The sequence below is a fragment of the Petaurus breviceps genome, unplaced genomic scaffold, assembly GCF_028583685.1.
Source record: "Petaurus breviceps papuanus isolate PSGF00001 unplaced genomic scaffold, PetGlider_PUasm1.0 214, whole genome shotgun sequence".
In the NCBI taxonomy this organism is placed as follows: Eukaryota; Metazoa; Chordata; class Mammalia; order Diprotodontia; family Petauridae; genus Petaurus; species Petaurus breviceps.
Window position 1 is genome coordinate 12,635,301 of NW_027185863.1, and position 12,404 is coordinate 12,647,704.

The 12,404-nt window shown below is 45.1% G+C and overlaps 1 protein-coding gene and 1 long non-coding RNA gene across 3 annotated transcripts in view; both read right to left on the reverse strand.

Annotated features, from left to right (window-relative positions):
* Positions 1 to 12,404, reverse strand: part of LOC138165676 (uncharacterized) — a 579,025-nt gene that overhangs the window by 65,268 nt on the left and 501,353 nt on the right. The window lies entirely within an intron of this gene.
* SOX1 (SRY-box transcription factor 1) lies at positions 3,647 to 6,065 on the reverse strand. Of its 2 annotated transcripts, XM_069093954.1 has the most exons (2): positions 4,676 to 6,065; positions 3,647 to 4,606 (listed from the first exon to the last, which is right to left on the reverse strand). In XM_069093954.1, the coding sequence occupies exons 1-2, from the start codon at positions 5,505 to 5,507 to the stop codon at positions 4,320 to 4,322; spliced, it is 1,119 nt and encodes a 372-aa protein (XP_068950055.1). In that variant the 5' UTR covers positions 5,508 to 6,065; the 3' UTR covers positions 3,647 to 4,319. The 2 variants fall into 2 exon arrangements, with proteins under 2 accessions (XP_068950055.1, XP_068950054.1); XM_069093953.1 differs by having other exon boundaries at positions 3,647 to 6,065.

Below are 12,404 nucleotides of genomic sequence, written 5' to 3' on the forward strand. Positions count from 1 at the left end.
CTCCCCAGGGGATCCGCACAACCCCCTCACCCCACCCCCTCACCTCCTCCCCATCTGGCCAGGGCTTTCAAAACAGCTAAACAGTCACCCTGGAAAAAGAGTTACAGCCAAGGCCAAGTTTGCTTTTCACGTGAAGTTTCGAAGGAATCAAACCTGTTATTAAATTCTGCCGCCAACGCTTCCAGTTTCATTCCTTCCAGGGCGCTCCTGGGGAGGAGGAAATGGCTATGGAGAGAGCTTGGGGGGAGGGTAGGAGGCCAGCCACAACTCGGGGCTCCTTGGAGAGGACCTGGGCCCCAGGCGGAGGGCAGGGGGTCCTGAGAAGAGGCAGGAGGAGCAGCGAAGTAAAGAGAAAGAATGGGATGGCCACTTATCAGTTCACCCACAGAGAATTCTAGGGAAGTTCTAGCTAGGCACAAGTAAAGAATTTCCCTAATTAACAGGAATTTCCTTCGGATGAAACGTTCCCTCTTTCTTTGTGAAGAAAATGAAATGCATGTATGTGTGTGTTATTATTCCTATACATACATTATTTTAATAAACCTGTCAGTCATTTAATCGGACGAACATCTGCAGTTCAGGCTCACTGAATCCATAAATGATCTTGAAATTGTAAATCATTTTCTTTAGCTATTGAGGCTTTTGGGGGGGCGGATAAGAAAGAGAGGGCCTTAGGGTACAACTTTTTCTCTTTAAAAAGAAGGGAGTCAAATTAGAAACAAAATCCCTTTAAAACCCTACTAAACTCAGAAGACAAGGTCCAGCGAAGAACCGTCCACTGTACACAGAATTCAAGAATTCACCCCCTAGGCTTCCACAACAGAGTTACTGAAACTTTGTTTTTAACCCCAGTTCACAGACTCTCCATATTTTGCCCAAGATTTGAAGAGAAATTGGGAGCCAAAGGGGAGCAAGAAGTCACTGGGAACTTGGTACCACCTTATCCAAGCCAGTCAGTGCCCTGGGCATAGTATGCTTGGTATTTATCACCTGAACGCCACCGGACCCACTTGGGGTCCATTTAAAAGCTTGCACAGCTCTATCTTCGTCATTTATCTACACTTTTAAAATGGAGGCATTACAATTCTATCACAGAGTTTCAGTACTGGTATCTGAACTGTGAAAAAAATCAACTCCCTGAAAATGTCTTCTCCCCTTCAAGAAATGCTTTTGGGCAGACTTATTCAAGCGTTTGGTCCCTAGCACGAACCTCAAGAGAATAAGAAAAGAAAGAAAGAAAAGGAAAGAAAGGAAGGAAGGAAGGAAGGAAGGAAGAAAAGAAAGAAAGAAAAGAAAAGAAAAGAAAAGGAAAGAAAAGGAAAGAAAAGAAAAGAAAAGAAAAGAAAAGAAAAGAAAAGAAAAGAAAGGGCGGCGGGGAGAGCGGCCCAGTGTTAGCTGCTGCAGCCTTAGCTTTTCTGTACACAAGATGAAAACCAAGGTAAGTGCCAGCAGTTTCCTAAACAGCTTTCAGATGTCCATCCCATCTCTACCAGTATATCTGAATTTTTTTTTTTTATCTTTGCAGGTTTTGCAGCTAAGGCTAATGCCTCAATTTTCCTCAGATACCCAATGGGCTTCTCCGAATGTGGGTAATGTTCAGTTGGGGGATGTCCTAAGACATACACCGACTCTGAATACACCTGCTTGACCATGTCTTCACATAGACACACCACAAACATACATCTGACCGATACATAAGTATACACATTCAAACAGAGAGAAACTTCATGAGCCCTGTGGACAGCATCACCAGCAAAGATCTCGAAGACACCCCAGATTATTAAGTATGTTTTCAGCGTGTCCATATAACGGTTTCCAAAATTAAGGCCAGACTCGGGTGAACAGAGCGGTATAGAATTTCTCAGAGGGGTCTTTGTGTCCATGGAAGTTAAGTTACTGTAGAACTATTCCGCTGACCCATCTATGGACGTCACACACTTTCCTAAGGACACTTTTGGAGGGCTAACAAAGGACCAATTTACTTTAAAAAAAAAAGAAATTTTTTTATTACCTTGTTAGAAAACAATAGACGACATGGTCCATGGAAATTTCGAAAGTTACTCTAAGGAATGAGCAGTGTAAGCAAAATTATCCAGATTGACGAATGACACTCGCCAATGGTCAAAGATCGAGGTTAGAGTTAGTGTCAGTCTGATTCCGATGCTTTTCCTCAAATAATATTTGCCCTCATTTGAATTCATTCACCACCAAGAAAAAAATGCTGAGAAATAAGTGGGGTGGGGGCAGTTAGGAGAAGGCAAGGAGGGCCTAAAGCTTCTGAAACCCATATTTCCCGATATGAACTTTAAAAGATCTTTTAAATATAATTTTATCTTAACATCACGACTAGTTTCAAAATGTATTTGCTACAGTATGACTTTTAAATGCAATATTTAATGCTGTCAAATTACTAGTAGACAAAGTTTTACAGAAAACTTTTAATTCCAGAAAAAAAATGGCAAGGTACCGATAAACACCTAGAAAAAATAGAATTCATTTTTTTTTTCTTTTAAAGCATTAAACAACCTTAGGATCCTGTTAGGAACAAACACAGCATTTAGCTTGACAGCTTTCACACCGGTTGTTAGCAACTTGCATCCCAGTTCACGCAGGGTTTTTGTTATTTTGAAAGTTCCACAAAATGTTTCACCCTTTCCCAAAGGATGGGGAGGGGAGAGGGAGGGGACAGAGAACAGGGACCAGGGGACTCAGTTTGAGTATATTTTTGGTTCAGATTGTGTTTCTGTGAGCCAAACCCAGATAGATCAGTTCTGCTTGCAATCGTGTTAATTACAGGGGGAACAGGGGCACATGTGCACCGCCGTTGTCTTTGTCCCCCATCCCTGGCCCAGTCCCGCCACTGGGGTCTTTCCCCTCCCCCTGCCCCCGCCCCCTTCACACAGAAGTGCAGTCTGGACCCTAGACCAGTTTAAGGCGGCAAAGCTTCACAGCAAGTAAACTCACACCAGGATATTGCCTTCCACAGATAAAACAAGCAAACGAATGGGCCAGACTATGGAAATATTTTTTTTTAATATTTTGCCTTCCTTAACAACACTTAATAGATATTAAAAATAATCTTCTTTGAAAACCTATGCCTCATTGATTTTCACTTTCTCCCTTTTCATTTGATATTGACTACTTAGAAATCTCCCCTCCGGCTCCTGCGGGGAAAGGGGGCGGTTTCTGTTATTTTCGGCTCACCCTGATTAGCTTCTCTCTCTTTCCCTCTCCAGATTTACCAATTGTTCTTCAGGGTGTTTATACATATAATTAAAGTCAGTACATTTCAAATTTAGTGGAGAAAAACATTTTTCACTTAAAATTTTATTAACTCAAAATCCAGGGGAAAGGGAGGTTTTGAGGTTTTTCTTTATCTCTCTCCCTCTTTTAGCAGAAAGGCTTCTTAGTAAAACTATGTACACAATCTGAATCTCCCCCCACTCCCGAAACGCCTAAATTAAAAAAAAAAATCACAATGCATTTACAAGAAATCATACAAAACAAAAAAGGGGGGGAAGATCTCAGATACAGAAAGTTTTACAAAACCCAGAAAATAACGTCTCAGTCCGAAAAAAAAAGGGGGGGGGGGGAAGATTGATCTTTTTAAAAAAAAAAAAAAAAAAAAAAAAGGGGGTAAAAACCACAAAAAAAAAAAAAAAACCAACAACAACAACAACAAACTTTAACGTGTGGTTCGGAGTTGTTTTACTGCAACTGTAACAAATGAGAACTGTTCCCCATCACTCTATCTCAGGCAATAAAGCGCCATACGGAAGCGATGCAAGGATGAGTTAATGCTCCAGCGGTTATATAAAAGTTGGCATCGCCTATATCTTTGTTTTTTTTTCCTCTTTAGCAAATAAAACGCTATATGCCTCCTCAATGAATGATAAATACTGTACAAAAAGTCTCAATAAAACACCGAAGTTCAGTCTAAAACGCAAAACTAGTCTCAACAACTAGTTCCCAGGAGCTTCTAAAAAGGTAAATAGAGCAACTGTTACCTTCTTTTCCTCATTATTAATATTATCGGGATTTTTTTTTACAAGAACATTAAAACATTCTGTACAAAAAGGAAGTCCAGGTGGTGGCGGCGGTAGTGGGAAGGGGGAGGTAAGAAGGGCTTTAGGAGGTTAGAGGAGGGAGGGGACAAGGGCTAGGGAGGGGGTTTGGGGAGCGACAGTCCCATCGCAGAGGTACAAGTTTGTTGTTTTGCTGTGTGTTTGTTGCAATGTAAGTTTTTTCTTTGCCAGTCTCTCCTTTGCTTTCTAACTCTAGCTCGCGGCCGCTCGCTCGGTCGATCGCTGTCTCTGAGACTAGATGTGTGTCAAGGGGACAGTGCCATTGACCCCAGTGCTGGCGCTCTGGTAGTGTTGGGGCAGCGAATGTAGTCGACTCTGTGCCGCCGCCGCGGCTGCGGCAGCCGCCGATGCGGCCGCGGGATCCCCTCCTTCCCCGGCGGGTAAGTACATGCTTATCATCTCGCGCAGGTCCCCGGGGCACGGAGCCCGCGAGTGCGAGGTGACCGGAGGGCTGACGCTGGGCTCGGACTTGACCAGAGAGCCCAGAGCGCCCAAGGCGCCTGACGACGCGGCCGCTGCCGCTGCCGCCGCCGCCACGGCCGAGTTCTGGTGTGGGCCGCCCGCGGCAGCGGCTGCGGCAGCCGCGGCGCCATAGGAAAGGCCCCCGTAGCCCGAGGGCGAGGCGCTCATGTAGCCCTGCGAATTAGAGATGGGGCTGTATTGGAGTGCGCCCATGTCGTAGCGGTGCATGGGCTGCGGGTTGTGCGGGTGGTGGGGGTGATGGGGGTGCGCGTGTGGGTGATGGTGCGCTCCCCCGGCGCCCGGGTGCTGGCTGTAGGCGAGCTGCGCTTCCTGCATCATCGCTGCCGCGGCAGCCGCCGCCGCCACGGAGCCCGGATAGGCTCCGTTGGCCCAGCCGTTCATGTGCGCATAACCCCCGCTCGCCGTGCCTCCGGGACTTTCCAGACGCTGGCCCACACCCGCAGGGCTCACTCCCACTCCCATGCCTACCCCGACGGCCGGGCCTCCGCCTCCGGCGCCGGCCGTCAGCAAGCCCCCGGCCAGCGAGTACTTGTCCTTCTTGAGTAAGGTCTTGGTTTTTCGTCGGGGCCGGTATTTATAATCCGGGTGCTCCTTCATGTGCAAAGCCCGAAGACGCTTCGCCTCGTCGATGAAAGGACGCTTCTCTGCCTCGGACATGACTTTCCACTCGGCCCCCAGCCGCTTGCTGATCTCCGAGTTGTGCATCTTGGGGTTTTCCTGGGCCATCTTACGCCGCTGGCCCCGGGACCACACCATGAAAGCGTTCATGGGCCGCTTGACCCGGTCCTGGTTGGCTTTGTTGCTGCCTCCTCCTCCTCCTCCTCCACCGCCGCCGCCGCCCCCGCCTCCTCCGCCAGCCCCGGTCTGGCCCGTTAGGTTCGTGGGGGCCTGGGCCCCGCCGGGGGAATGCAAGTCCGTTTCCATCATCATGCTGTACATTCAAGCGGCTTTTAGTGTTCACCAGTACCAGGCGAAAAAGGCGTGAAGCATAGAGGACCAGGAAGACAGAGAGACGATCAAAAATGGAGAGATGTCAAAAAGAAAAAAAAAAGATCCTGTGGTTAATAATGAGAAAATTTAGAGAGGGAAAACCTCAACAAAAAAAGAAACAAAACAAAAGCCAAGCACACACGCAGTGGCTATCAGAATTACAGGCGGAAACTTTTTCCTCGTGCAAAAAAACCACTTGGCTCAGGGGTGGTGTGTCTTTGCTCCTGCTGCTGCTTGCTCCTGCCGCTGCTGCTGTCGCCTCTCTAGCTGGAGCTGTTCAAACAGGTGCAAATCAGTTGTAAAGTTGCTGCTTCACTTTGGGAGGAGGAGTGAGTGGCGGATGTACCCAGGCGCTCGCTCTGCACGGGGTGTTCTTCTGTCTCGCTTTGGCTCCCTCACACACTCGCTCTCTCTTTCCTTCTCTCCTTCCTCCTCCTCGATTATTCTTTACAGACTTTAAAACTTGGTGGCTACAACTTCTAGAGGGAGAGAGGAGAGGAGCGTGTGATTTGCATCTGCGGGTCCCAGGTGCCGAGGGGGGGGGGGGGGGCACTTTTTCCCCCCCCCCCCCCAAAGGTGGGGGGGGGGGGGGGGGGATACAATTAAAATCGTACCAGGGAGGAGGAGGAAGAAAGATAAAAGAGAGAGGGGGGAATAAGAACGAGAGAGAGACACAGGAAAGGAAGGAAGGGTGGGAAAAACACCTTAGAGCCCGAGAGAAGTTGTCCAGTAATTTGTTCTCTCTCTGGTTTCCCTCCTCTCGGCTGGGGGAATCAGAAGAGGAGGAGCAGGGAAAGAGACACACACAGAGCCAGGGACCCAGCAGCCATACGCTGAGCACAGAGCTGCCATTAAATGAGTTTGCCGCGGCCAATGGGAGAGCTGCGGCTGGGGGATTATTTGCATGGCGCGCTGTCGAGTGACGTGGGGAGGTGAGATATATAAACTCTGGGAGGGAGGAAGGGAGGGAGGGAAAAAAGGAAGGGGAAGGAGGGAGGGGCCTGCGAAGGGGGGTCACACAAGCCACATTGCTTCCTGAGCGAGGGAACTAAGAGTTAGCCATCCCAACTCTCTTCCCCACTGGCGCTCTCAGGATGATTAATGATTTGATTTTAAAGCGAAGAAGAAGAAAAGACTTAGAGTCGTAATAATACGACCCTTACCAAGGTTTAAATGGTCGAAATTGCAACACAGAGATCCTTCTCCGACTAAAGTATGAGAAAGTTGAAATTGGCTGGTATGGGTTGCTGTGTGTTAACAGCTCACTCTTGGAAAGAGAAGAATGCAGGTGTGTGTGTGTGTGTGTGTGTGTGTGTGTGTGTGTGTGTGTGTGTAAGAAGTGGAGAAAACACAAAAGAGAAAAAAATAATTTCTATCAATTATGGTGTGTCCTCAATCTGGACCGTCCAACTTTGGGCCTTTTTCCCAGCTTAATTTTTCCTTGTTACCCACTCTTAATATGGTTGCTAACGTTTCTGATAACCCCATTGACTGATGCAGTTCCCTGTTTCTCCAATATCTCTTACTAAAAGGAGAGGCCTTAAAAGTTAAAGAAGTCCACCTTTCTCCAACTCAAGCAGTCTCTCTCTCTCTCTCTCTCTCTCTCTCTCTCTCTCTCTCTTCTTGTCTTTTTCTTCTTCTCCTCCTCCTCCTCTTCCTTCTTCCCACTGACATTCTCCTTTCTCTTCTTAAAAAAAAACAAACTGCCTGGAAGGTTATACATGACCAAGGTACAGCTGGATTCTTACCATTTAAGCAACAATTTAAGAAAGTTAATTTGAAGACAGAGCATACTGAAGGCCAAAGTTGTCCCTGGCCAATACCGTCTGCCAAAGAATGGTGACACTTGACAATAGGATTACTGATTTGCTGTTACTTTTCAAAACATTGAATCACCCTTACTGGGAAGTGGATCAGTGACTTAAACATACCCCTATTTACAAAGAAGATAGTCCTAGCTTCTAAAGTAGGGACCCCGATTTTAAGTGATTATTTTAAACTGCAAATATTCTTGGTACTTAATAGTTTTCCTAAATTCAGTTCTGAAACAGAACCTGGGGCAGGAGAAATTCCTGTTTCTATATAAACATGGAAATGGTCAGGAGAAAATCATTGTCTCCAAATATTCCTCATCTACTTACTTCCCTCGAAGTTACAAGTTTGCATTTATTTTATGCAGCCTCAAAAATATGGAAAGTGCTGGCCCTGTATAATCTTAACAACAGCAATGTGATGGCTATTCTCTAATAGAAATAAACATGTAATAATAATAAGAGTAATGATAGGCATAAAGAAATTGTTTCAGCATGTTGGGCAGTGAACACGTGACATCTTTTCTACTTTTTTGTAAGGTTGTTAATTTTCCTGACCCTGATGGTTGTCTAAGGTAAGGAATAATGATTCTTTCCTCTCAATTACTATTATTATTGCTGCAGGTTTTTTTCTCTTTTTATTGCAGGGTTGCTCCTGTATGCAGGGCAACAGTGAATTGTTCTCTGTACAGATTAAACTACTTTCATTTCAGGCATTCAAAATCTAATAGTAAACTCATCAAATAATATGTAATTATATTAGAAAAGAAATGTTATTTCATATTTATTTTTCGCTAAATATTCAGGTTAAAAGCTTGGTTTTCAACTACCTTCTCATTCCGGAGAGTTTGTTAAATCTTTTGATTTGTTTCACTCGTTATCCACAAACATCAGTTACATTGTGAATGAACTTAAAAAACAACCACCACCACCAAGGATATTGTGTCAGAATGACATACCCATTTCTCCTTTGATAATTTAAGAGAAAATGGGTGTGCACTGAGATTCAGTATATCTTGGAAAGTCAGCAAGACCGAAATAAAAGAAATGGTTTACAAATTATAAACTATATTATCCACTTAGCGATTGAAAGATTTTTTTCCTCCTGCTTTTCAAATTAGATTTTAAAATAAGTCGCCAGAGACCCCCTGAAAATACTTTGTATGAACTGTGCTTGGTGCATTATTTTCCATATCAATAGAGCAATTTATTTTATAAACACCCTGCACTCCAGCGTGCATCACAGGAATGCTTTGTAGTTCTTGAATCTTGCATAGCTGACTTTGAATTGGTCTAGATTTTTTTTTCCTACCACAATCCAGAAAATTGTTTCCAAATACGACATTACCCTTTGTTTCCCAGAGCATTTAAATAGAAGTAAATGGGTTAGCCTTGAATGAGATCATGCTATTACATAGCGTTCAAGGCTTTCGAAATATACCCTGTTTAGTGGCTGGATGTTACTAGGTCCCAAGCAGTTGCACACAGTATGAGTGCCTGCATTGATAAGTATTAAACTCAAGCTGCAGGTGTAACTTGTTGCCAAGTGAGAGTTGATTGACAGATACTGCCTGTGCCAATCAGGCAACAGCAGGGCACCTGGTGCCAGACCTCTCCGTGCCTCCCATCCTGGCATGAGGACTAAGAGAATCTCCCTACTAACTCCCCTCTGTAATTTCCTCTGGAAGCCCACCCCCTAGTTCCTTTTACATCTCGACCTCCTCCCTTCCAACTCAACAACAAAAAAAAGGGGGGGGGTAATCTCACAAGCCATATTTAAATACTCCCCAACATAATAAAAAGCTCAGGACCAGATAAATAGCTTCATTTATCAAGAATTATATTAAGACTGGAAGGACTTTTCCTATGACTGAATACTGTATGGTATTGTCAAAGAAACATCAGATTTTTTTTTTAGAAGGGGTTAAGTAAAACTTATAGTTCAATACCTAGTATACTGTTCAACAGTGTTTTCTTTACCTGGAAACCCAGCAACTTTGACTTGAGTTACTTGTTGGTACTCAAAAGAATTTCCCTTTCACCTCAAAATTCTAAAGAGCATCTCAAGTTAGAATTCTGATAAGGGAGGAAGGATGCCTTGGATTTTCTTTTCTTTGGCACCTGGGAACAGTCCCAAAAGAAGATCATCAGGCAATCCAAACATTGACAAAGGTATTGATGAACTCCACACATTTGTGATGTGATGAAGATGAAAGAGTATTTAAAAGATTATAAAGCAGTATTAGGCCACCAGATGCAGGATTGTAACATTAATCTAAACTTCCTGCCTTGGGAACTGCTTTCTGATAGAGTAAGCTGCTTGTTTCAAGCAGTAGATAGACTTTGCATCTTGGTGTCTATGACTTTATATACCTGTTTCCCTGTATGGTTGCAGTGGTTGAGTGTCAAAGAGACAGATGATCTCTTGATTTTCTGACAGCATGGATTATTGGAAAGGAATGACTTTCTGATGCCACAGGTTGTGAATTCGGGGGACAATGAAAGGTTGACTCCAAGACCTTCAAAACAAAGGTGTAACTTCTCTTATGACTTCAGCTTACTCCATGGGGTGTTATCTGTCAAAAATCTCACCAATTTTTCCACCTGCCACCCCTCCTTCCCACCCCCTCCCCACCTTGCCAGATGCCTCCTTCCTATTCAGCACCTCACTATGCTGGCAAAACATTTTGCTCTCTATCTTCTTTTCTGAGTTTGGTGGCAGCAAAGGCAGTTAGTCAAATGGTTCTGTCTTTTGAAAAGGGTAGTAGGAAGTCTGAGGGCTCCTCGGTGAGAACTTGTTCTGAGAATCACCGGTGTCTCCCCGAAAGGGACAATCAGGTACAAGCATCCAGGAAACTGCACTTTGCCTGGAGTCAGAGAGGGGAGAGTGGGAAGAAGAGGGTGAATGTGAGGATTTAGGACTCACAGAGGAAGAAGTGTGGAGGGGGTAGAAAAAAGGAAGAAGAGAAAGGAGGAAAAAAAGTAATAATGTACTTTTCGAATCAGGCAGGAACTTAGAAGTCATGTGGTTCCACAAAGAGGAACAAGAATGTGGGAGAAGAGAAAGTGGCGTAGGAAGGCAAGAAGTGAAGGCCGCAGAATCAACAAGGGATTGGGGGCGGGGGGGGCGGGGCGGGGTTATAGCCGGAGGGGAAGAGGAATAGAGAAAGAGGGAGGGGGACACCAAGCTCGCAAGCTGCTGCTCCCGGGAATGAGCCCTGAACTCTTGCTGGCGCCAAGTCCCAGCGCGGGCCGCGATCGCCGTCTGCTGGTCGTTGGGAAAGTCTGAGTACTTCGGCAGCCGCCTCTGTCCTGCAGGAGCTAAGAAAGGTTTCCCTATGACATATCACACAGAACGTCAGCAGACACTTGCTGCTGTCCTCTGCCCGATTCTCTCATTTCCATACACTTTCATCCAGGAAAGCTCTTCCAAATCAAGTAACGATGTGTATGAACATTCGCGTTCCATTAGACATCAATTCGTGTCTCTCTGTTCAAGTGAGTAGGTTACATACAGTCGTCTCTCTTTAAACCCTTCTCAAGCCCCTACTACCTCCAACACTGCTCTCTGAAAAGGCAATGGACAGAGCCCTAGTCACGCAAAGGGGGAGGGGAACAGGAGAAGAGAGAAGGGGACAGGCAAACCGAGAAAGAATCGCTCTGTATTATCAAACTCAGAGAAACATCTGCGCCATTAGAGGGTTTGCAACTAGAGCAAGAGAGATTCAATCGTTCCCAGCCTGTAAGTATGCGATCACTGCCTTCGACTAAAAATACGTTCCATTTGGACTGATGCTCCGCTAGCATCTGAGGAAAGGAAGGGAAAGAGGAGAAAAATGATGGGAGGAGTAGGGTAGGCAAAATAAAGTCCCTCCCATCCAAAAGCAACAACGCCTTCTTTCCAACGATTAGCTTGGAGATCCCTAAATCCACAATCAGGGAGCAAATTGTGTGTGTGAGAGAGTGAGAAAGAGAGACTGTGAGTGTGTGTGTGTATGTGTGTTTTGTTGTCGCCTCCTAGCTCTCTGGGTGAAAGCATTTGGAGAATCTCTGGAGCTTTCGAGTAGGGGCTCACCCTGTGAGCAGTATTCACACATATAATTCAGATTTCACAGCTGACCTGCTCTGAAAACCTCAATCAGCTTCTAATTGAAGGGAAAACAAAATATTGCTTCCCTACAGCAGAGCTAACGATTTAATCATTATATCAGACATTATAGCTTTTAATTAGGCTAATGCTGATACTGTATGGAAAGAGATAATTCAACACAGTTCTTGATGAATTCTGTAATTGGGTTAACGGCGGAGCAGTTGGGGGAGAGACGTCAATATTCAAGCTGCGTCTATAGCCACCAGGTTTATGAATGAAAGAAAAGGAAGGAGAGGAAAAGACCGGGACCCTGGACAAGAACTGCATTCTCTGTTTTAGCAGAGCTGGAAAAGTGGTGGGAAGGGTGTACCCACTAGGTGACAGGGTCCTTTCACCTCAGTGGACACTGCTTGTTCACTCAAATTCTCTTTAGATTTTATGCTTTTTCTCTCTAAAACCATCAGATAAGAATAATTTTCACTCTGTCCACACTATTCCCTCACAAAGTTATACTCTAATTCCAATTCTTTGAGAAGGTAGCTTGTTTTAACCAATAGAAGGGAATAGAGAGTCCAGGGCCCAACTTTAGAGTGGAATTCGATTTGGACGCTCTCAAAGCAACGAAATTTGCCCTCTTCCAAGGTGGCATCTTACCCTCCTGCTCAGTAGTCAGAAGCGCAGAATTAGAGAATACGGGGCCGTTAGCTTTTTTATACACGCTCGTTGGGATACGTATTCACCGAGCTAAAGCTCTGGTCACTGTGGACCAGAAGGAAGGCATCGAAAAATGACAGCTCTCGAACAGTCTTCACCATTATTGAATTTTATTATGGCTAGTCTAATTAGGCTAATTCTAAAGGTATTCGGATTGCCTAGCCTTTAGGTGCTTAGGGAGTCTATCCCATCCCATCCCATCCCATCCCATCCCATCCCATCCCATCCCAT